This window comes from Beta vulgaris, chromosome 2, assembly GCF_026745355.1.
Source record: "Beta vulgaris subsp. vulgaris cultivar EL10 chromosome 2, EL10.2, whole genome shotgun sequence".
NCBI lineage: Eukaryota > Viridiplantae > Streptophyta > Magnoliopsida > Caryophyllales > Amaranthaceae > Beta > Beta vulgaris.
This window is the reverse complement of record NC_079203.1, coordinates 15,282,968-15,308,997: the sequence shown is the minus strand read 5'-3', so window position 1 is coordinate 15,308,997 and position 26,030 is coordinate 15,282,968. Positions and strand designations below refer to the sequence as shown.

At 41.6% G+C, this 26,030-nt stretch overlaps 1 protein-coding gene across 1 annotated transcript; it reads right to left on the bottom strand.

Annotated features, from left to right (window-relative positions):
• Positions 1–9,661: 9,661 nt before the first annotated feature.
• LOC130590453 (uncharacterized) lies at positions 9,662–11,617 on the bottom strand. The gene has a single exon (XM_057392890.1). It carries the CDS (start codon positions 11,615–11,617, stop codon positions 9,662–9,664), a length of 1,956 nt encoding a protein of 651 aa, XP_057248873.1.
• Between the last annotated feature and the right edge of the window lie 14,413 nt (positions 11,618–26,030).

The following is a 26,030-nucleotide window of genomic DNA, read 5'->3' as shown; positions in this document are numbered from 1 at the left end:
GACCAACTTGATGAAAAAGGAGTCAAAATTTGAGTGGAGTGAAAAGTGTGAAGAAGCCTTTTAGATCTTGAAAGATCGTTTAACATCTGCACCTGTTTTGACCCTGCCTGATGGGAATGAGGGATTTGAGGTATATAATGATGCTTCAAAAAATGGTCTAGGATGTGTGTTGCAGCAGAATGGGAAGGTAATTGCGTATGCATCACGTCAATAGAAACCTTATGAGGCTAATTACCCTACCCATGACCTAAAGTTAACTACCATAGTGTTTGCATTGAAAATTTGGAGACATTACCTCTATGGAGCGACTTGTAAGATATTCATAAACCATAAGAGTTTGAAGTACATTTTCACCCAAAAAGACCTGAATATGAGGCAAAGAAGATGGCTAGAGTTAATTTAATATTATGACCTAGACATCCAGTATCATGAGGGGAAAGCCAATGTGGTTGTTGATGCCTTGGGTAGTAAATCGAGTCATAACTTGAGTACCTTGATAGTCCCTGAGGAGTTGTGTCGAGATATGCAAAGGTTGTGCCTAGAACTCTTAAATCCTGGGAAAAGTGAGGCAAGACTTAGCGCTCTATCTTTGGGTTTGTAGTTTTCGATGAGATCAAAGAGGGTCAAGTTGGGGATGAGCACCTAGATAAGATCAAGGAGAAAATTAGGCAAGGTAAGGAAGCTGACTTTAAGATTCATGATGATGGGAGTCTAAGGTTTAAAGGGAGGTGGTGTGTACCACAAAAGTGTAATGACCTTAAGAGACGCCTGATGGATGAGGGGCATAATACTATATTCTTTGCACCCTGGGGGTGATAAATTGTATAAAGACCTTAAGGTTATCTATTGGTGGCCAAATATGAAGCGAAAGGTAGCTGAGTATGTGTCTAAGTGCCTAACTTGTCAGAAGGTGAAGATAGATCATAAGAGACCCATGGGGAAAATCCTTAGAGGTTCCGGGATGGAAGTGGATTCTATTTCTATGGACTTTTGACTGCCTTACCTAGACAAGGAGTGGAAATGACACTATTTGGGTTATTGTGATAGATTGACCTTATCCGATGTATTTATACCCATTAAGGAGACATGGAAGAAGAAGCAACTTGCTAAGACTTACATTAGGCATGTGGTGAGACTACATGGAGTTTCATAAGATATCATTTCTTACCGTGACTCTAGGTTTCTTTCGAAATTTTGGAAAAAAGTCCAATTAAATCTTGGGACAACATTGAAGATGAGTACCGTCTTTCACCCAGCGACTGATGGTCAGACTGATAGGACTAACCAGACTATGGAGGATATGTTGAGAGCATGTGCAATTGACTTTCAAGGTAGTTGGGAGGACCAATTAGATATGATTGAGTTTCCCTACAACAATAGTTATCATGCGAGCATAAAGATGGCACCTTTTGAGGCATTATATGGACGGAAATGTAGAAGTCCCATTTGTTGGAACGACTTTAGTGAATATATAGTCTTGTGCACAGAGTTTATTGATGAAACCGTCAAGAATATCAGATTGATTCAGGCTAGAATTCAAGCTGCGCAAGATAGACAGAAGAGTTATCCTAACTTGAAACAACGTGAGGATGAGTTTGCTATAGGTGATAAGGTGTTCTTGAAAGTATCACCCACTAAAAGCGTAATGAGATTTGGGAAAAAGGGAAAGTTGAGTGCTAAGTATGTAGGCCCATATGAGATTTTGGAGCGAATTGGGAAAGTAGCCTATAGATTGGCGTTGCCAATGGAGTTTGAAAAGATGCATAATGTGTTCCATATTTCCCAACTTAAGCGTTACATCCCTGATGAGTGTCATGTCCTAGAGCCTGAACGAATTCAGATCGATAGTAGCCTCACATATGAGGAAAGACCTGTGAAGATCCTCGACATGAAAGTGCGTAGTACACGCAATAAGGACGTCCACATCGTGAAAGTACTTTGGTCTAACCACGAGTCTGAAGAGGCAACGTGGGAAGCCGAAGATGATATGAAAAGAAGTATCCAGACTTATTCCTTGAGGTGAGTTACGAGGGCGTAACTCGTTTTCTTTAAGGGGGATAGAATGCGATAAATTTCGCTCTTTTTGTCTATTTTTATGAGATTTTTATGCATATGTATGTCTATGTTGGGCAATTTGCACTTGTTAGTGCAAAAGAAGTAGACTATCCGCATAAGAAAATGTGTTCATAAGTAACACAAGTGTTTTGAGTTGGCAAAAGTGTGCACAAGAGGCACAATTCTTTTTAAACTTTTGAAAAGATGAGTTCAAACTTTTGAAAGTAGATTATCCGCATAAGAAAAATTCTTTTAAGGGGGGTAGACTGTAATCCCCCCATAATTTTAAAGGATTTAAAAAATATATTTTAGTATTTATATATTTAGATTTAAACATAATTGAGTTTTAAAAGATTTGATTATTTAAAGAAGGTAGACTATTTCAAAAAGTCAAATGATATTATTTTAAGGATTTCATAAAGTTAAAAATATTTTAATTATGCATGTTTTGAAAAAGGTTTGGAATACTAATTTGATTTGAAAAAGGAGTCATATAGATGTTAGAAAAAAGACATTTCTTTTATCGAAGAAAAGGGCATTTTTATCTTTTATTACTTATTCATTTTCTCCTCCTTTTGTCTCTTACTTCTTTCGGTCCATTCTTTTTGAGACCCTTTTTACTTTAGTAGGAGGCATTGTGACAGCTACTTCTCTTATTCATCATAATGTGTCCTCTGGCTCTAGTGGCGGGGAAGTGAGCGGTCCTCCGCCTTTGGAGTCCTCCTCCAGCACAGAGTCCTTGGGCACTTACCGCAATATTATAGCGGTCGAGTCTGAGGCGCAGATCTATCAGCGGATCTAGGCGCTGAAGCGGGGACTATATTCTAATCTTCCCCCGCAGAATGAGCCGGGGGAATATGCGGGTATCGTCCGCGCCCACTTTGATCAAGCCATAACTGTAGATCATTATCTCCTTATCTTTGATAAGGAGAGATTTGATCTACAGGTATTGGAAGGCAAGGCCGTCTTGCAAGATAAGCTCTTTGAGCTTATGCTTAGTCAAGAGAATTAGGCCCGAATTTATGAAATATGCCTCCATAATCAGGGAGATATCCGAAAGGAGGCATATTCATTCCTACAAGAGAAGGTGGAACCATTTAGTGACCCGGAGGTCGCTGCTCAGAGGGATCGGATGTCCCAATCGCTCGCGAGCTTTACTCAGCAGCTGAACGAGCACGGTAGAAATTCCGAAATTTACCAGGAATTCTACCGGGAGTTTACGGATGAGAACTTCCGTCGCTCGCTCGGGTTGCCCTTACCTTAGGACCCCTCTCATCAGCTTCCTTCTAAATGATCAAATCCCATTCCATGGAATTTCATTTGTGGGACAAAACCTTACTCACATCAAAAAAAGGAAAACTCAGTTCAGAGGACACCGGGACGCTTTCCAAGTCTCTTCGGGATAGGCCAGTTTCCGATGTGTCTGTCCGAACAGTAAAGGAAAAAATCTCCATTTTTTTTATGACAAATCTGGTTCCATGGCAGTTATCTACTAACCACAAGGATATAGGGACTCTCTATTTCATCTTCGGTGCCATTGCTGGAGTGATGGGCACATGCTTTTCAGTACTGATTCGTATGGAATTAGCACGACCCGGCGACCAAATTCTTGGTGGAAATCATCAACTTTAAGGTAAAGAAGTACCAGCTGTTTCTACCTTCATTTTTAAGGTAAAGGAAAGACGCACCAGATGTTTCTACCAACACAACTTTTTTAAGGTATTTTTTCCTAGTATTTTATATCACTTGAATATGTATCTCCCATTGCTCTATGTAAAAAGTCTCACGTCAACAAGTCCAAAAAATCCATGTTTTAGCTAATGTATTTAAACCAACATTTTAGTTTCTTTGTTATAACTTAGATGTAGCCTGTGTAAAAAAAAAAAAAAAAACATATTTTCACGTTAATCCGTCATTCAAGTTTTTTCTCCATTTTTACTATAGTTCATTTTGTTCATAAACGTTTATCGCTCTTATTCCACTATATAAGTTTAAATAGTCCATTAAAATACAGTCATGTTTTAAAATAATTTTATACTCCCTCCGTCCTCTATTAGTTTACCCGTATTTCTTTTAAGGGTGTCCCTTATTAGTTTACCCTTTTTCTTTTTTTTGCTGTTAATGGGACCACAAACTTTTCATCACACATACATTCAACTTTAATGTAAAATAATAGTTTCACTTTCTTTCTATGACCCATAACATTATAATAAACTAATAGAGGACGGAGGGAGTATTTGTTTACGATCAAATGATAAAAAAGATCTGATTCTCACCAACTCAGAGTTTTTTCTTGATTTCCTTTTGCTATCATAAAACTGATAGTGTAACAAATATAACTTGTGTACACACTAGCTAAAATATGTTTTCTGTTCCGGTATGGGACAATTCACAGGGTTCTGAACCGGTAAGTCCTTGTATTCAAGCTGGGTTGGATTCCTGCAAAATAGAATAAGTGAACTAGCCTCGGGGGTTGATCCGAGGAACGCCCCTCCGATGCCTAAGTCAGTATTAGGTTTAAAGCCGGTAGCTCTCAGGTATAATGTATTGGGATTTGTGTACGTACCTTATGACTCAGATCAACGGAGTATATAGGGACTTGATTAAGCCCATCTCTTTGTTGGGCCCGGTAATCACGAGAGAGATTCCCAAGAATATTCCTTAGGATATATTCTTATCTTTTACTGAAATTATATCCTTTTAGGCCCGTAGGCGCTGCAGATATAAAATGGATCTTAGCCCAGACTCGTAAGCCCAAAAGCTATTAGACCGGTATCAATTGAACCGGTATGGAACTTAGTCAGCCCCCATACAACTAGCCCCCAAGCCGGTATGCCTATTATAGGCGTATCCGGTTTAATAGGTTGCAAACCGTTATGGGAAATGCTGAGTTACTTTTAGCAAGAGAATGTGAATCGTTGTCAGGGAATTCCAACGGTCACCTCGAGCTGCGCACCTACATTGAAAGCTCTTCGAAGAGTGATTGCTTCACAGCTGGGTGCTACTAAAACACGTGGCATGATCATGTCGGGAAGACGAAGCGTCACTTAATCTCAACCGCGACTTTTTCTATAAATACCTCTTGCGTGACCTCCGCTTCTCACTTCTTGCAATCTCTCTCTTGTGATCGCGCTCATATCGGACTTTCTCTCTCAAAAATCCTTTCGCTTCCTTGACGGCATTTGCTTGATCTCTCATTCCGGCCTCACGCTACCAGTTGATTCCGGCATATTTTCCCTTCGCGTCTTTACTTCCAGGTATTTTATCAAAACTTTTTCCGATCTTTCATACCGTCTTATTTATAATGTCATCCAACTCTGAAAATTCTGATTCCCAAGACATATCTAAGTCTCCCTCTATTATGAGTGAGAGTGATGCCGAGTCTGATAACACCTCCATTAGGTCTGTAGAGGTTACCACATCTCCCCGGGCTACTCCTACTTCTGAACATAGGGTAAATAGCCAAAATGGTTGTAGTACTTCCGGCAGGCAAGATGTGGAGCCGGCCATTCATGCCTCCCCCTTAAAGATGGTACTGGGACAAGCCGGGGCTTTAGGTCAGTATGGAACCATGAGAGGTCTAGCTGAACATTCCCCCGAATTATTTCCTTCCGGCTCGTCTCCTGTCAGGCGCTCTACCTTTGAGGTGGGTGAGACATCCCATAGACCGGTACCTAGGGAGATCCCGGCCTCCCCTGTCCACTCCGATGCTGTAGAGAGTATAGAAAGATATGTAGCCGGGACGGATGAGGAGTCTACCACCTTAGAAGCCGAGTCGGATTCTGACCGAGAGGACCCTCCCGAGATAATCCCTGAGGATTCTGATGAGGATACCCTAGCGGAACTGTACATGCCGCCCAGTGATGAGGGCTGTGCTGGTAGTGTCCAATTAGATAGCGGCTGGGCGAGGACCTGCCGGCAAAGCAAATTTCTGATTAAGGGTCCCCAATATTTTGCTTTTCCGGATGATTACAAATTAGTCCTTCCGGCTGAAGGGAGCCGTGTAACAGATTGCCCTTCCGGTCATGTGGCTATTTATGCCCACATGCTTGATTTTGGACTGCGATTTCCCTTGGATCCATTCTTCGTCAAGGTCTTTAAAGCCTGGAACATATGTTTGGCTCAGCTGACCCCTTTAGGATGGCGGAATTTAATGGCCTACGCTTGGGTTGTCCGTTTTATAAGGTTTCCGGAAACCTTGAACCTCTTCCGAAAGCTCCACTGGTTTAAGGAATGGCTCTGCCAAGGGTAAAGGGGCCGGAAGAAGAGGAAGTCCCGTGATGACGAGCTTGAGGGCCGTGGCGGATGGATGTCATTACACGAAAGCGGGTAATTGACGGTTACCCCAAACCTAGCTCCCTCAAGCTCTGGAGAGGCCGATTCTTTTGGGTGCGTGTTCCTGACGACTTCCCTTTTAAGACGTCAATGGACTAAACCCCGTTCTCGCATGGAACATATCAGGGATAGGGTTTAACCCGCCGGGAACGTGTGGCCTTTACTATTTTGCGTCGGACTCTATCCCGGCGCTGAGAGGCAAGAAGAGGGTACCAGTCCCAAGTACTGCTTCCTCACACCAGCTATGTTTTTACTAACCCGGCTTTGTCGGCTTAGGCTTCTGCCGGTCTGACCCATACGGTGTGTTTTGTTTTTGCTTTTGTTTGCTATACTTCTGCTTTAATTGCTGTTTTCTGACCGCGATCTCGTCCTCTTTGTAGGCAAGGACTTCCTGATCCGTGAGGCCCTTCACGTCGACAGATCCTACCGGCCATTAAGCAATATGCCTCCTAAGCCCGCAAGCAAGTACGTCCCCATACAAATGCCGGCTGGTGGCGGCCGAGGAGGGCGCGGTGGTCGAGGATCCGGCCGGAAGTCCGGTAACGAGGACGATGTCAGGGATACCATCCCCCTGCAGCGTCGTCAGGCGGAGGTCTTGGCCCGGAAAAGGAAACCGGAGCAGACCTCTGTGGCCGAGCCGGCGGCCAAAAGGGTTGCCTCAAAGACCGGCAAGGATAAGGAGGCTCCTGCTTCTAACGCTCCTCCTCTTTTTTCCGGTCGTGTGGCCGAGGTGGGCACCTCCTCCTTGCGGCCCAAGATCTATAAACAGCTTACCCTACCGGACATGGTTCCCGGCCTTGAGCCCTTCGCCAAGCCCAGAAAGCAGGGCTATCTGGAGCGAGACCGGATGGAGATGCCGGATATTCTGAAGAGGCGCTGGGCTCGCTCTCCGGTGAAGAACGGCGAGAAGTTCGATCCAAAGATGACCGTTTTGGACGACGAATCGCTGCTCTTGGACCGTCCTCTTGAGGGCGGGAACCTGGGATATCGTATTTTAAAAGCTACACAGCTTAAATACGATATTCCGGCGGACGAGGTTTATACGCTTGCCGCCTCGCATGCGCATAACTTGGCCCTGGTAAGATTAACAAACTTTATCCTTTCTTTTGCAAGTTTGCTATCGGTTTATTTGTTGTCTTGACCTCTTTGTTTCTTTTTGCCTTTTGCAGTCTGCCCAGTCTGGTAAGGAGCTCTGCGTTTCTATCGGTACTTTCAGACTTCTTACTTCAACGAAGTTAAGGAGAACAAGGAGCTGAAAGGTAGAATGGCCGTTAAGGAGCAAGAGCTGCTTGCGGCAGTTACCGAGAAGAATGACGCGCTGGCCGCGGAGAGCAAGGCCGATGCCACCCTTACCAAGGCGGTGGAAGACCACTCTCTGGTCCTGTTTAACAAGGATGAGGAGATTAGGCTTCTCCGGGAGCAAATTTCTGAGGCCAGAGAGCTGGAGCGCGCCACCGTTAGGGAGTACCAGAAGGGTATGGACTTCGTGAGCCGTTTACTCAACCGGTACAACGGTGGCTGGTCTGCGGCCATGAGATGCGTTCGCCATACCTTCCCGGAGCTTGACTGGTCCAAGATCGAGGAGGCGCATACCAACCTCGTCCATGGGCTACCAGTTGAAGGTGAGGACCTGGATCCCGGTGTGACTGAAGCTGACATCGCCAATGCCGACCCCAGGATTGAGTTTGAGGAAGAGCAAGAGGCCGTCAATGACGCCGCGGATATTGCCAACCCTGATGCCGATCCTACTCTAGAGGAGCCAGTGGTTGTTGTTGACGGCTCTGAGGGGGAAGAGCAGACCAAGTAGGCTCTCAGCCTTCTTCCTTGCCCTTCTTGTATTGGGTCGCTTTGTGCGTGGTGTGCTTTACGCTCTCATGCCGTCTTTCTTCTTGGGCAGCCAAACTATCTTTACCGTTCTGTAAATCCGTTCGCCTGTGATTGGTTTTTTTTTTGTTTTTCTTTTGGCAGTCACACCGTATGTGGTTGACTGCTTAGCTTCTAGGACTGTAATTTTTCATTGATTAATGAAGTACAGCTTTTTGATGAACTTTCGTATCGTCTTTTATTATTATTTTTTTATGTTTTTCCGATATATTTATCGTGGTTATTGACCGATTTCACTTTATTGATTAATTCAGCAGATCCACCAAGGTCATTTGCTGATTAATCAATAATGCTTAATTTATGTTTTATACCGGCAGACCCACGAAGGTCATTGACCGGTTTCACACTATTGATTAATTCAGCAGATCCACGAAGGTCATTGACTGATTAAACAATAGCGCTTAATTTGTGTTTTATACCGGCAGATCCACGAAGGTCATTGACCGGTTTCACACTATTGATTAATTCAGCAGATCCACGAAGGTCATTGACTGCTTAAACAATAGCGCTTAATTTATGTTTTATACCGGCAGATCCACGAAGGTCATTGACCGGTTTCACACTATTGATTAATTCAGCAGATCCACGAAGGTCATTGATTGCTTAAACAATAGCGCTTAATTTATGTTTTATACCGGCAGATCCACGAAGGTCATTGACCGGTTTCACACTATTGATTAATTCAGCAGATCCACGAAGGTCATTGACTGATTAAACAATAGTGTTTAATGGGATGGGGCAGCATTGACTGTTGTATGTGGAAGATGCTCATTTTATTAAGATAAAACGGCTCTTCTCGGTTATACCGGAATTATTGCCTACAATTAAGCTGAGTAAAATTTCCGGCACAAGCGCCTGATTATTCAATCCTACTGGCAACATTGCCCATCTTTTAACTAAACATAGTATTTCTTAAGGACACTGGCGTTCCAACTATTTTTCAACAGCTTGCCTGCCATGTCTTCGAGCCGATATGACCCTGGTACTATCTCTTCTTTGACCAAGTAAGGTCCTTCCCAATTGGCCGTAAGTTTTCCGTCCACGTGGGCTTTTCCCGTTGCTGCCGTCCGCCTGAGGACGAGGTCTCCTTTAGAGATAGGACGGCTTCGTACTCTTTTATTGTAGGCTTTGCTTATCCGGTCCTTGTATGCTGCCGACCTCAGCTCTGCAGCTAATCTGACCTCCTGTAAGAGGTCTAAGTCCTCCTTGTGTATTTGTTCATTCAAAACGGGCTCATAGTTCAGAATCCGCCAGTTGGGTAGTCCTACTTCCACCGAGATACCGCCTCTGTCCGAAAGCTAACCTGAATGGGTTTCTCCGGTGGCCTCCTTTTCGGTGGTCCTGTTGGACCACAGCACTGCTGGTACCATGTCGGCCCATGCTCCTTTCAGCTCATCCAACCTTTTCTTAGGGCATTGAGGATTTGTTTGTTAGCGGCTTCAGCTTGGCCGTTGCTTTGCGGATGGCAGACTGAAGAGTAGGCGAACTTGATGCTGTAAGGGCGCAAAAAGTCGCGTATCGGACCGCAATCGAACTGGACGCCATGATCCATCACTATTCCCATCGGGATGCCGAACCTAGTGATGATGTTCTGCCAGATAAATTTCTTTACCTGATTAGCCGTTATTTTTGCCGTTGGCTCTGCCTCTATCCATTTCGTGAAGTAGTCAATACCAACTATTAAGAATTTCCTTCCCCCGGATGCCGGCGTAAAGGGCCCTATAATGTCCATCCCCCACTGTGCGAAAGGGATTGGATTTAATATCGGCTGGAGATCATTGGCCGGCTGGTTGATTACTGGCGCGAACCTTTGACACTTATCGCATTTTTTCACGTAGGTTTGGGCATCTGTCAGCATTGTAGGCCAGTAAAACCCTGCTCGCAGTGCTTTCAGTGCTAACGCTTTACCCCCGATATGGTTCCCGCATATTCCTTCATGAATTTCCTCAATTATTTTTGTTGCTTCGTTGGCCGTGACGCACCTTAGTAAAGGTAGCGAGAACCCTTTCTTGTACAACTGTCCCTGAAAGATGCAATACCAGACAGAATCCCTTCTCAGTTTTTGTGCCGTCATCTTATCTTCCGGGAGCTCGCCTTTGAGCTTATATGCTAGTATACCTTCATACCACTCTGGTTCGGTAGCGATTGTATTAACGGATGCTGGGACAACTTCTATACTTCTGTCTACCAAGGTCTCCACCCTGACGTTCCTTTTCTTGTCGCTTAGACTGGAACTCGCCAGCTTTGATAAGGCATCTGCCGCCATGTTTTCTGCTCTCGGGACCAATTGCACTTCGAAGCTTCGTAGTCCCTTTACCATGTTCTTTACCAGATGTAGGTATTTCTGCATTACCGGTTCTCGGGCCTCATACGTTCCCTCAATTTGGCTTGAGATTAATTGCGAGTCCGTTATCATAATGACGTTTCTTGCTCCAGCCGCAATGCTCAGACTTAGTCCGGCCAGGGCTGCTTCGTACTCAGCTTCATTGTTGGAGGCCTTAAACCCGAAGCGGATGGCATGTTCAAAGATTTCTCCTTCTGGGGATGTCATGACCACTCCGACTCCGGCTCCACTCTGGGCTGCTGATCCATCCACCTCAATTTTCCACCTGCCGGCGGATTCCGCGGGTTCAGAGTAGGCTGTCTCTACTATGAAGTCTGCTAAAGCTTGGGCTTTGATCGCGGTACGCGGCCGGTATTCTATGTCGAACTCCGACAGCTCAATTGCCCATTTCAATAGTCTCCCTGTGGTGTCTAGTTTGTGGAGGGCTTTTTCCAAAGGCTGATTTGTGAGGACTTGGACAGTGTGGGAGTCAAAGTATGGTCTCAGCTTTCTTGCTGCAATCAAGACGGCATAGGCCATTTTTTCCAGCAGTTCATACCTCTGCTCTGCTCCGGCAAGTACGTGACTGACAAAGTATATGGGGCTTTGCTGCCCCTCCCGATTCACCAGTAATACCGCCGCGACCGTCTTCTCGGTCACCAACACATATAGCTGTAGTTTTTCCCCCAACTCTGGCCGAGTTATGGTGGGCAATCGCTGGAAGTGTTCTTTGACCTTTTCGAAGGCTTGCTTCTGCTCTTCTCCCCATTCAAACTTCTTATTTCCCCTGAGTATTTTGAAGAATGGCAAGGCCTTCTCTGCTGATTTTGAAACGAACCTTGTTAAGGCCGCCATCCTCCCTGTCAGCTTTTGAATGTCTCGGATGCTCTTTGGCTCCGGGAGGTCACTGATGGCTTTAATTTTGTCTGGGTTGGCATCTATCCCCCTTTCACTCACCATGAAGCCGAGGAACTTGCCGGACCGTACTCCAAACACGCACTTCTTCGGGTTTAACTTCATTTGGTGTTGCCGGAGTGTTTCGAACGTTTCTTCTAGGTCAACTATATGGTCTTCTTCAGTTAAGCTCTTGACTATACTGTCGTCCACATATACTTCTACATTTGCCTTTTTGGTGTTCGAAGATCTTGTCTACCAGCTTTTGATAGGTAGCACCGGCATTTTTGAGTCCAAACGGCATTGCTTTGTAGGCGTAAACCCCTGCGTCTGTGATGAAGGCCGCTTTATTCCTGTCGGACTCGAGCAAGCTTATCTGGTGGTACCCTGAGAAAGCATCCATGAAGCTTAACAATGCATGGCCGCTAGTTGAGTCTACTAACTGGTCAATCCTCGGCAGTGGGTAACAGTCCTTTGGGCAGGCTTTGTTGAGGTCGGTAAAGTCTACGACATGCGCCATGTCCCATTGGATTTTTTCACCATTACTACGTTTGCCAGCCACTCCGGGTAATCGCAGGGTTCAATAAAGTCTGCTGCCAGCAGCTTGTCTACTTCCACCTTAATGGCCGCGTTCTTCTCTGCTGAGAAGTTTCGCTTCTTTTGCTTTACCGGCCTTACATCCTCGTTTACGTTTAGGCGATGTACCATGAAATCCGGATCGATGCCCGGCATTTCGTCCGCCGAGAAGGCGAAAATGTCGGCATGCCCTCTTAACAGGGAAATTAAGTTGACCTTCACTTCTTCACCCAAATCAGATCCGATTTTCACTGTTCTGTCAGGTCTGTCTTCTTCCAAACTTATTTCTTCCGTTTCTCCCGCAGGGCTAGGTCTCGGCTGATCTGCCGGCCTTCCCTCGAAATTCTCCATGGATAGGTCCTTCCTGACCTTATTTTCCAGCCTTCTCCGCTTTCTTTCCGACGGTGGCGTGTCGGCCGGTCTTTTATGATCAGAGTGTTTTAGTGCGGTAAGGTAACATGCCCTCGCCGACTCTTGATTGCCTCTGATTTTCTCTGGGTTACCATCGTTAGAGGTGTAGATCATGGTAAGGTGGTATGTTGAGACCACAGCCTGGGCATCATGAATTAACGGCCTCCCAATGATGGCATTATACGCCACCGGGACGTCTACAACCAGAAATTCCACCATGAGGTCTTTCGACCTGAACCCTTCTCCTATTTTGACCGCCAGCTTTACCGTCCCTTCTGGGACAACAGATGCTCCTGTGAAGCCGATAACCGGGTAAGAGACCGGTTTCAGACATGTTTCGTCAAATCCCATCTTTTCAAATGTCTCTTTGTAGAGGATGTTGGCGGAGCTTCCGCCGTCCACTAGAACACGGTGAACCATCGCATTGGAAATTTGCAGAGATACTACCAAAGGGTCGTCGTGAGGATAGACGATTCCCTTAGCGTCCTCTGAGGTAAAAGCTACAGACGGCATAGATGGGGGTGCCGGCCATTTTCTGGCGTTGTTATAGTTCACCTGGTGTCGGACCTCTTTGAGGCTGGCTTTCGCTCCGTGAATACTACCGCCTCTAGTTGGTCCTCCACTGATGATGTGGATCTCAGTGATCCTGTCTTTTACCGGCCTTCTATTGCCATTGTCGTCCTCCCTTGGGGGAGTCTTGCGGTCGTTTCTTGATAGGTACTGGGTAAAGTAGCCTCGTCTAACGAGGTCTTCGATCCCGTCCTTAAGGTCCTTGCAATCATCTGTTTTGTGACCGTAATCATCATGAAACTCGCACCACTTGGACTTATCCCGGCCCTTGTAGTACATTTTTCGCGGCCTTTGCCACTTATCGTCCTTACTATGAAGTTCAAAAATCCGGGCCCGGGATATTGTTAGAGGAGTGTAATTGTTGTATTTATCTGGCCTCCCTTCGAACCCCTTTTTTACAGAGTTGCTTTCCTCTTTTCTGCCAGTTGACTCCGCTTTTTTATCCTTCCGGTATTTGTCATCCCGGCGATCCTTATCTTTGTCTTTCTCTTTGTCTTTTTCTATGGCCACTGGCCTTTTTGCGTTAGCTGCCTTGTCAAACTCTTCCCCTCTAATGAAGTCATTAGCCTTTCCCAGAACTTCTGTTAGGCATGTCATCTTTTTTCGGCCGAGATAACTGCGAAATGGGGTGCCTTCTTTCAACCCCGTCATTAGGGCTAGTACTGCTACTTCCTGCTGCAGTGTTGGGATGGTGACGGCTTCGGCATTGAAACCGACATAATCCCTCAAGCTTTCAGTCCCCTTGTTTAATAGACATTAACTCGCCGGTTGTTCGTTCGCGACGCTTGTTGCTGACAAAGTGTGTTACGAACATGGATGTCAGTTGCCGGAAATCGAACACAGTTGCCGGCGGAATGCTTTTAAACCAGGTCTGCCCCAAGCCGGCTAAGGTTGATGGGAACACCTTACACCATACTGAGTCAGTATCAGTGTACAACATCATATGGCCCTCATAAGCCGAGAGGTGATCCTCCGGGTCCGTCTTACCGTCATACTTACATGTCGGCATTTTCAGTTTTTCCATGGGCTCCTGTAGAATTGCAGTGGAAAAGGGGAATTCCGCAATGACACCTGCGCTCTACGCCGGTATTCACTTCGGCTTCTCGGCTGGGAGGAATGCTGCTGAACCTCAGTATCCTGCGCCTCCTCTCTTCTTCCTCCTCATTCCCTACCTGCTCTGTGGGGTCTTCGAATATGCCACCTGATCCTGGTCATGCCGGTCTCGCTCACCTTGGCGGCCCGTCCATGGAGTGCGAAGTTTTCTACCGGACTGTGGGCTCTGCTCAAGGCTCGCTTTGGCCGGGGACCGGTCGGTGGAGTTCCGCTTGCCATTGCCTGAAACATTCTGCTGCGCTTCTGAGTTGCTCTGGGGTGAACATATTCTGCAAGGTGTGGAAGATATTTGGGGAGTTTCAGGAGTTTTCCTAGTGTTCACAGGCGGTCGAGTGTGCCTAGCGGCCGGCAGCGGAGTTGAATACCCCGGGGGTGCTTGGTCAATGGGGACATTATTCTCATCGGTTTCCGGCATCCCTAATGGCTGCTTAGGATCCATAAGGGTTGTTTGGATGCAAGGGATGGCTTAGACTACAAGGTATTGTTCGCCCCCTCCTTCTAGCGCCAATTGTTCCGGTATGGGACAATTCACAGGGTTCTGAACCGGTAAGTCCTTGTATTCAAGCTGGGTTGGATTCCTGCAAAATAGAATAAGTGAACTAGCCTCGGGGGTTGATCCGAGGAACGCCCCTCCGATGCCTAAGTCAGTATTAGGTTTAAAGCCGGTAGCTCTCAGGTATAATGATTGGGATTCGTGTACGTACCTTATGACTCAGATCAACGGAGTATATTATAGGGACTTGATTAAGCCCATCTCTTTGTTGGGCCCGGTAATCACGGGAGAGATTCCCAAGAATATTCCCTTAGGATATATTCTTATCTTTTACTGAAATTATATCCTTTTAGGCCCGTAGGCGCTGCAGATATAAAATGGATCTTAGCCCAGACTCGTAAGCCCAAAAGCTATTAGACCGGTATCAATTGAACCGGTATGGAACTTAGTCAGCCCCCATACATTTTCAATAATTCAAAACATGATAACCATAGTAATATTACTTCACTGAACGAAGAAGTTATGTAAGAAGTTACACGTTATTCCTTATAGTTTGGTGCATTCCTTACATATATCTTTTATACGAAATTAAATAACTACATGATGATATGATCAAATTCGCCAGACTCTATGCGCTCAATGTCATTGACTAGTGCTTCATAATGCTCTTTGATTTGCTGAGTGGTTTTTCCAGGAAGCCTTAAAGAGATCTGTTCAAATAAGTCAGTGCGGCTGATACTCAAATCTGCTAGAGAATTCTCAAATATCTTATTTTCTTCCTTTGTCCATTCTTCCTTGTTCTGCTTCAAATGTTGTTCCGGCTGTTTTTCTAAAGCTCTTTGTGATGAGTTTTTGGAGCTTGAACTAGAATACATTGTTTGCTAATGAATTGGCAATTAATTTGGTGCTTTGGTTTTTTTAATTTGAAGGTTTATAAAACGATATGATCGTGTAAATACATTTATATATAAAAGGAGGCATGTAAATGTAAATAATTATGATAACTTATAAGGAAAGAAGTTTGTAAATATGTTACACAACAAAACGACAATAAAATATGGTATGTTTCCATATATTTACTTCATGATTTTTCTTTTCAGATTTTTTGCCGTGTTGTGACTATCAAAATCTGTATTCGTTATTTTCCCTTGATTTTTTTGAAGTGGTAAAGATAAAATTTCATTAGAACCAAACACCTCCCCCTATCTCTCTCTAAAAAAAAAATCTCAAAAGAACCCTAATTCATTTTCAAGTCGCTAAGGAATGCTATCATCATCTCTTTGATGGTGGTAACTGGTAAGCCTCAAATCCTTATTTAATTCCTTAGGGTCCATTCGATATCATTCAATTTTTGGTTTTTTTAATATAAAAGTTATATGATATAAGGAATATAATAAACTTAAAATTACTCGTACTTATACTAAACATGTCAATTTTGAAAACTGACAACCAAAAACTGGATACTACTTTTTTTGGTTTTTATGCTTTTTTTTTTTTGTTTTCATAAAAATTGAAAACGGGAAACAAAAAACGATAACGAACAAGCCCTTGATTATTAATTGTTTAGTTTTTAATAATCCTCCTCTCTTTTTATGAGAGTTTTTTTTTCCACTCTTTGGGTTTATTCTCTCCTTTAGTGGGAGTTTGGGGTATGAGTTTCTTCTCTTCCCTAATGGAAGACTAGAATTTGGTAATTGCAGTTTGCTTGGAAGTTTAATTTATTTGATTGTTCGTCTGGCAAGGAATGAAGATATAGGTTTTTATTATCACTTTAAGTATCTAAAGGATCACATAAGTATACATCAGTGGATCTTGAGCCAAACTAGTGCTCACTCACATATTGCACTGCTTCAAATGAGGTTTTTTATTAAGGCTATTGTTGATCAAATTTGCGAAATGATTAGTTCAAAGGTGTTATGTATTTGTATTGAAATTTTAGATTTCTCAGGAAATATTTTTAAGTGTCGTCTGGCTTTCTATTATCAATGAAACCCTATTTTAAATATAATTTTCTTTAATTGAAAGTCAAACGCTATCTAAAATTGATATTAGAGAAAAACAAAGCATAAACTAACTTGATCAAATAAAGTTCCTCTACGATATAAGTATGATGATTATGAGCTGGATAGGACAATGTAATATAGCCCTTGTTTGTTTGCTTAATCATGCAACCTTATATGAGAGCGTCTATCAGACATAATTTTGAGGAGAAATCTCTTTATTGAATTGTGTAGATAACATAAGAAAGTCGAATATTAATTGCAAATTTATACTACAAATCATCAATAAACTTTATCTTTTGCAACAAACCACAAAAAATCAAAAGTCAAACTTTAAACTCCTACAAGAAGAGACTATCAAGTCAAACTCTACCAGTAGAGATGAAGAACCCAATAATTCGGTAAAAAAAGAACTCTCCAATAGAGAGAGTAAAGATGATTATTATTATTAGGAAAAATTGTTTTAAGTAAGTCAACCTTTGCGTGGTATTCCCATTTTAAGTCTACCTTTTGATTATCTCTGACTGAGTTAGGCTTGTATGTCTGTATTCTTCTATTGAGTTTTAACCTATTTGTGACTTGTTTAGTAGGTTACTTATGATACGTGTTGCAATGTCCCTTCTTCTAAAACAGGCGAGGGTGCGGGTGGGAGATTATAAATGGTGAGTAGGGAAGAAAACAGAGGGGGAAAGGAAGGAGAGCTGTGCTCCGGCGAGCAGGGCAGGCGACACACAGGAGGTCCGCGGTGGAAAACTGCCCAGCTCCGGCGTCGACCTTCGAAACTCCGGCAGCGGCGGAAGACAGGTACAGCAGCAGCACAGTCGAAGCGAAGGAGCGTGCGAGCGAGGGTGGTGTTGGTGGCGTCACGTGCGTGCAGCTCCGGTGAAGGATTGCCGTGGGTTCGTCTGTCAGGGTGGTGGCGCGCCAAAAAGGTAGTGCAACATTGGTGTTGGCTCGGTGGTTACGGCGAGAGAGGGACGGTGGTGCCCGAGATAGAAAAAAAAAAAGCTTGAGTTTTTTTGTTATGATTTTGGGAATGAATTTCAGCTCAAATCAATGGGGTTTTTATAGCTGAAGTTAGGGGGACAAAATGGAGGTGGAAAGATGATGAGTGGTGGTTAACATAGAGGAGGTTAGTGTAGGGAACAAAGAGAGAAATAGGGGGAGGTGGTGGTCGGGTGTGTGTCGTGGAGTTGGGTGCTGAATCAACTTTCGTCCTTCCTCTTTCTTTCCTATTTTCTTTGGATGTCAAAATAAAATGTCAGGGTATGATCTTTTTACAAGTGTTAGATTAGTTTGGACTTCAAAATATCAACTCAAAATCATATGGTAAAAGATTTTTTTTATTATTAAATCCATAAATTATATTATAAAATTATTTATCATAATATAAATCACTTTCGCAATAATTAAAGTAAATATATTTGTTTTAGAAAGTAATCTTAACCATAATCATTCTGAAAAAATATCAGGACGTAATTACGCTAATAAACATAATTAGTAATTAATAAAACGATATTAAAGTTCGGGGTATTACACTTTACCCGTTCAGAAACCTCTTTTCCACGTAAGGGTACAGGGCTTCCCTCATCTCCACTTTCCCGTTGAACACCTTTTTATTCTTATGAAATGGATGATCTAAACCGCTCATCAATCATATCCTCATCACAAATAGGACATGCATTTTCTCCTTTAACTGTATATCCTGATAAATTCCCATAAGCCGGAAAATCATTAATTGTACAAAATATCATGGCAAGTAATGTGAAGTCAATTTTCACATACACATCGAAGATCGAAACACCTTCATCCCATAACAATTTCATATCTTGAAGAAGTGGATCAAGATACACATCTATGTCGTTTTTGGGTTGTTTAGAACCCGAAATAAGAAGCGATAGCAGAATAAATTTATGCTTCATGCATAACTACGGGGGCAGATTATAAATGGTGAGTAGAACCGACCAAGTGCTATGCTGGGTACCTAGTGTGCCAAATGGGTTCATTCCATATTTAGAAAGTCCAAGCCTAAGATTCGAGGTTCTTTACCAAATTCGGGAAACTTTCGGTCGATATTTCTCTATTGCGGAGAATCGGTAGGATGTCAAAGCATCCCGTCTTTCTTCCTCTCATCTGCATGCCACCTTAATAATTTAGCATTATTCTCATCCGAAAATAAATGCCTAAATCTAGGAATGATTCGAAGATACCAAAGAACCTTCGTCGAAGTGTCTTTCTTTCTCAATCCCTCATCATTTTCCTTTATCTTGTAGGGAGGCACTCCACACCTTTGACACTCAAGCAAATCCTTTACTCATTTAATTTTGATATAACACATGATCATTTTGACATGCGTGTATCTTCTAACAATTTGTTTTCCTCATAGGTAGAGTTGAGAATTTTATTCCCTTCAGGTAGCAATTCTTGTAAAAAAGTGAACAACTTGCTTAAACTTTTTTTTAGTCTAACTATGCTTCGATTTCATATTTAATAATGTGAGGATTCCATAATATTTAGTGAAATTCTTACAGCGCAGATATATAGGTTTGTCAGTTGCACTTCAAATACTATCATACATATGAGGACAATCACTTCCTTCATCCTCTAAATTGTGCAACATCTCATCTACCCTATCATTCTCATCATCTACCCTATCATTCTCATTATATATCATTCTCTCCTTTTTTCGATTTCAACAACGACCTCATCATCATTAGAATTAATATGCAAATCATCATAAAAGCTAGTGGAGCTCATACCCTTATCATAAAACTGTCCATGACATGCCCACCTAGTATATTTACTCTTAAAACCACTACGAATCAAATAATTCTTAATTTGATCCACGTCACGATATCCCCTAGAGTTATTGCAATCACAACAAGGACACAAGAATAAGTATGACCCATTCTGCGATTAATGTCCTAAACCAATCCTGATAAATTCATCAACCCCTTGTAGAAATGTCACCAAAATTTGATTACCATGCATTTAGTTTCGATCCATACTCATACACTAGAGACACCAAACAAGAACATAATTGATCACATTATTCAAGGCGTCATATCAAATGCAGTTATGAACATTTGAGTCCTTATCACTCCAACCTAACCTATTCTTGAGTTTCTCATCTCACTATTGAATGAACGTTTGGTTTTCAATTACAACCTAACCCTACATTTCTCCAAGTACACAATGAAAATAGTAGGTGAACTATCAACACACCCACAGAACGCTTAGGGAAATGAGCTAGATCTTTCTTAAAATCAAAATCAAACCTTCATTCACATCCTAAGTGTGATAAGACACTCAAAGAAAGTTCCAGCACGGGGATTATTCAAGACTTACTCCAAAGGAGTAAGTTGGAGTAAGCCTCGAACGGGTATTTAGGCCAATGATGCACATTACAATTAAATAACACAAATCAATCCATTCCTTAGATTTTCCTCCCCACCCCATTAAGGTATGTCCATATGTCAATTGAGAGATTAAAACAACAATCCACAAATTCATGGTTTTTCATCAAGTACCCCGAGTTTTCAAAAAATTCACGAGTTACCCTCGCACTTTTCAAAATTCACTTATTACCCCTCAATTTCATAATAATACATCCAAATGCCCTTAATAACTAATGACGGTTAGTTCCGTTAGTCATTAATCCTATTTTTTGTTTTAAATCCTAATTAACCCCTAACACTAACCCCTAACCACCAAGCAACCACCACTACCTCCCCCCACCCCGTAGCTCCCCACACCTCCCACCTCCACAGCTCCCCTCCACCTCACCATCCCCGCAGCTCCCCCACCCCTGCAACTCCCCCATGCAACCCATCCACCACCCCTTCCCACCGCCGCAGCTCTCCCACGCAGCCCCTACCTCCTACCACCATAGCCCCCCATGCAACACATCCCCCACCCCTATAGCCCCCCCATGCAACACACCCCCACCCCCACAGCCCCTCTCTCAACCCCACAACCCCCACCCCTTTTAATTTTCGCACCACCCTCTTCACCCCCTCAACCCTTTCGAGTTCCTCTGATTTTGCTTGTTAGATTTGAGAGAATGCATCGAAGGGGGTAGGGAAATTTGAGGTTTATAACAAAGCAGCCACACCTCTACTCGCACCCATAGACGGGAAAATTGTAAATTTATGCTTTGAGGCACCACAGACCAGTGGCATCTTCTAAAAGTAATAACCCTTTCGTAAATGATAGCGGTATGTTATTGAATTAAAGCTTCAACATCTACCCTTTTAGTGCATGTAAATACATAGAAGTAGGCAATTTTTTGAACTTGAATTGACCCTCTTTTGAGCCATTGAGTGTTTATAAGACCTTCGACTAACATAGGTGAAGAAGAATGTGGACCAAAGAAATGGCCTAAGACTGATGAATTCCAAATTATAAGATTTAAAGATGGTAGATCAGGACGGGGGTTAATTAAAGCCCCCACACGAAAATTTTGGAAGTTATTGTTACTTTACATGATTTACTAGAAATAAATGAAGAAACAGAGGAATCATAAGAGAATGAAGGAGTGGTTGTGTGAATGAAGCAAGTTGGAAGGAATTGCACAATAAATAACCTAAGCATAGAAGAAATGGCAGGAGACAAATGCTTAAAATTGAAAAAGTGAGTGAACCAGAAAAGGTTGGGTAGAGTCGGATCTAAGCGTTGGCTAGGTAAGCGTCCTGTAGGCGATTTGCAATTGGCCTCAGTTTGCATGAGAAACAAATGCTTGCCCTAAGAAACCCTATTGATTGCCCTAAGATATTCTTCAATTTTGAGGAGTAGGAAACACCATTAATTGGTGTAGGTGAAAAGTTCTCCCTATTGCTTGTAAATCTCTGACGAGTGCGATTGAATACTTCTTCCAATTTGCATGGGAGCAGTAATGTAATAGCCCATATTTTTAAGCAGGTTTACTTCGATGCTAATTATGTATTTTAACTTATTTATAATATTTGAGCATAGTTTAATGGAGTTTGTTAATAAAATTTAGTGTTTTAAGACAAAAGGAAAACTCTATTTTATTTTGCAAACGATTTCGTGGGAAGTTATTTCGAACTTTATTTCTGAAGTAATATTTTACTCTCCCAAGTCCATGGAGATCATGTGTCGAATTTGAAAATGATTTACTAAGAAACTCGTTAGGAATATATGAAAGGAGATAGCTATGGTACATATATTGGATTAAAGGTTATTATAAATAAAATACAAAAGCAGGAGATAATACTATATCTTAGAGTGTGTCAGCCAGGAGTTGATTACGGGAGATCGTATTAGACTCTATGGAATTTTTTAGATTCCTACATTCGGAAGTATATATATTACTTATTTTGTGAGATATTCATATTATTATTTTTAACAAGTAAAATTATAAATTATGTGCAAGTATTTCTTATATTTTGTCATTACACATTCTCCACATCTCGATTTCAAATGTCTTCCAAGATAAGCTCAACTACAAAAATACGTGTTAAGCCACCATAATGATTTTATGGTTGGATTGTGTGTACTCGGTTTTGCTGATTTTATTCTTGGAACCTGTCGTGGTGGGCGCAGCTTATGTTAGTGACTTTTGCAGAAAATGTTGAAGCTAGATCTGATGTGGTTAAAGGATCATGAGTGTTATAAGAGATAATTTTTGGATAAGCTATGTGGAGATTATATAGTTTAATTAGTCAATTTTTATGGTGTAATATTATATTATTCCGGAGATCCGATTTGATTATTATTTTAGGTAAATGTATTTATAATTAAGGATGTTGTTGAAGGGTCATAATCCCACAGGTCTAGGATCTTTTTATAGGTTATGTTTCTGCTGCGAATATATATATAAACTCGAGGTTTATTAAGTGTTAATGAGATATGTGTATATTAATCGTGATTAGCTAGCAGCTCAGAAGTGCGGGATGCTATAGTAAATAGCAAGAAAGAGAAGGAAAACTCACTTTAGTAAGAGAAGCTCTCAACGTTTAGAGAGAGAAACGAGAAATGTAGTACTATGTAGTTGTTGTTACTAGGAAGTTGTGTTTGGATAACAAATAAATACACATATATTATGATAATAATAAATAAACAAATGATCTTTCATTAATCAAAATCAGTAATTAGAAATAAACAATTAGATGAATGTTCTACTACAAAACAACAGGAGGATCTTGGGCATAATTCTAACAAGAACCAAATACTAATCCCTTCCTAAGATCCTAAATAGAGTTCTTATTTTTTCATTTATGTTTGTCCCAAATAGATTTATCATTTTCTTATTTGATATGGGTCCACCAATTAAAATATTATTTAGCTTTCACTTTTTATTATATTACTCACTTCCGCTTAAACAAGATGACTTTGTAAAGATCCTCAATAAACAATTCATGAATAGTGTACCGACTTCCATTTTTAATTCTGACTTGATACAACTAAAATTCCACTTATAATTTCTCGTTAATACTTGTGCCCAAAAGAAATGGATATTTTATTTAGGATTAGAGGGATTGATTACTATGTAAAAGAGGAACTTTTAAAGAGTATATAGAGAGTCATATAAGCATGTTAGATCATAAAATGAATTTGAAATTAATAATAGACGGTTTCAAAATGATTTTTGAAATATATCATGTGTAAGAAAAAATTTAAGTACTCCTGAAGTTTGCTACATACTTGAAGCAATAAAAATATTTATATAAAGAGCCTGAAATATACTTCCAATAAGATTAACATACCAGATGCTTATATTTATTTATTTTGGTTTAGTATTATATTACTACTTTTGAAAAAATTATACGGATCATATCAATCAATATATATTACTAAAACGCATGAAATAATATTGCAACCAACCACTTGTCAAACCCCCCCCCCCCTCCCAAAAAAAAAAGCGTTGATATGGAAACATATCATATGTGATTTAGCCTTCTATCTATGTCATTCTTATACATTAAATAAAAAAATACAAACATTATTAATGTGAAGTTTTGAATCCAAAATCAGAAATATGAAAGAATTAATCTATTCACCATTCCATTATAAAAAGGTTAACTATGATACTATGTATTTTTAGTTCAAACCAATCAAGTTACAATGTTTTAAATGCATATGAAGGAAATATTATACTTAATAATCCAATTTTTGGTTTGTCATCTAAATAGTCCCTAAGAATAATCCAATATAATTGCCTGGTCTTCCAAGCTGCTAGCGAAACACACTTAACATCCATAAACAACAGCAGCACCGATGAAACAAAGGAGATAGAAAATGAGAACAGCAACGCCGCTCACTCGCGGCGGCGAGACGAGCCGAGGCTTCGGCGAGCTTAGGTTCCGATGAGAACAACAAGGAGAGGGAGAACTGGGTTTCGGGTTTCCAGTTTTGGGGGTTGGGTTTTGGGGGTTTGTTTCACGGGAGAGAGAGAGAGAGAGAAAGGATAAGGGGTGGGTTTGGGTTTATCACCAAACCGACAAACTAAAAGGGGTTCTTCGAGTTCCAAATAAAGCAACCGGATAAATTAAAAATATGTCCCGACTTTGTTTCTCGTTTTTGCCAGATGCACTCAACTAAAGTTTAATCGCTTAAATTCAAAATAGTTCTAATAAGAATGATTTCTTAAATTTTAAATTAATAAATATATTACAAATACGACAAAAATGTCTCATTCCAAATCAAATAGAATATGAATATCTAGAACGTAATTAACTTAATAATTATTATTAGTATTTAATAAATCTTTTTTTAAAATCCAGCCTGTTACATACTACCACCCTTATCAAAAGTTTTGTCCTCGAAACTTGCAAACAATTATTTTCAGAAAACCAAAATCTCAAGCTCGCGAGACATTAAGCATCCAGCCTCCATTCTACCATCATCTTTTGTAGCTCTACTTCAACTCAATTCGCGAAATCAAGGAGCAAATAAAATCTCTACTTCGACTTGACTTGCGTGTTACATCCAATCTTTAGGGGTGTCTTATCAAAATGGTTTGAGGTGACTTGTAACCTGAACTTCACGTATTTTTTTTCCTCCTTATACTTGCTTCTCTATCCTCCTTCTTCCCCTGCCCTCCGTCGCAATAACCCCTCCTCCCCCAACCCTAATGCAAGCCCTATCCCCTACACAACCTCCTCCTTCATCGGCCCCTGATTTAACCTGGCCTCCACAACCGTCTCCAATCCCTCATTTAGGTCAGCGACCTCCCCAATGTTGTCAATAATTCAACCATTTAAGAAAAAACTAGGTGCAGGGGGTAGAGTAACTGGTGGCAGATTTTGGGTGGCTAGGGACTATTTTCGAAGTAGTGGGGGTCGATTTAGGGGTGGGAGGTAGGGATTTTCAGGATTGGTCATGGTTTTTATGGTGGGTTATGGAGGACAGAGGGAAGTAGTGGACAAGAGGAGAGAGTAAATGAGCAATGGAAAAGGAGGAGAGATAAGGGCGGTGGTGGAATAGGAGGAGGGAGAAAAAGGGTGGTTGTGGAAAGGTAGGTGAAGCAGGACAAAGGTGTTGGATATTAAGAATGGGAGCAAGAGAACGTGGGTTTGTGGTGGTCGGCGGACCCAGAAATTTCAATCTGGGGGTACATTCATACAACAAACACAAAAATAGGGGAAATAAGTTCTTATAAATTGTTCAATAATAAGTCTTACAAATCCAAAATATGCAGTCATACAACCCAAATAACAAAGAAAAACACAAGGTTGAAACTAAAATTACACTTATACCCTACGACTCTTCATATTTTGAAATCGATCAATGATATCTTCATAGGGAACTTGTAAGAACACACTCTTTTTTATAAAGTAACCAAATAATCAATTATGACCAAATTGAACAAATCAATATATCCCCAAATTGAACAATTTAATAGATCCCTAAATTCCTAAATATCTTAAAACTACATTTTCTTTCAACTTCAACAAGTCGCTCACTACTGAATAGTACTAACCAATTACATTTGAATATTCTAATAATTTAAGAATCTAAGCTAACACATATTAAGCATGAAAGTATGAAAATCGAAAATAAAAAAATGAAATGGAACTTATGGACTAGTGGCTATTGTGTCAGGAGTTTGCGTATCTACAACACTACACCCAGTGGCGGCAGGCCAGTACAGTTGCGGAGCAGAGGCAAAGCCGTGGAGGAGAGTTGAGCTCTTTAGTGTAGTGTAGTGTAGTGGAGGGAGAAAGAGAGGGCATAGAGAGATAGATGAGCGTGGAGAGAGAGAGAGAGAGAGAGAGAGAGAGATAGAACAAATAGAGGAGCTTGGAATTAGAGAGCATGGAGTGAGGGATTTGGGGGTACAGTTAAACCCCCATGTACCCTTTCTCGGTCAGCCAACGGTGGTTGGTGGCCGAGGAGAGAGAAAAGTGATGGA

What these genes read in the sequence shown, in the direction of transcription:
- LOC130590453 (XM_057392890.1), bottom strand. Translation starts at nt 11,617, where the DNA reads ATGAAGTTAAACCCGAAGAAGTGCGTGTTTGGAGTACGGTCCGGCAAG.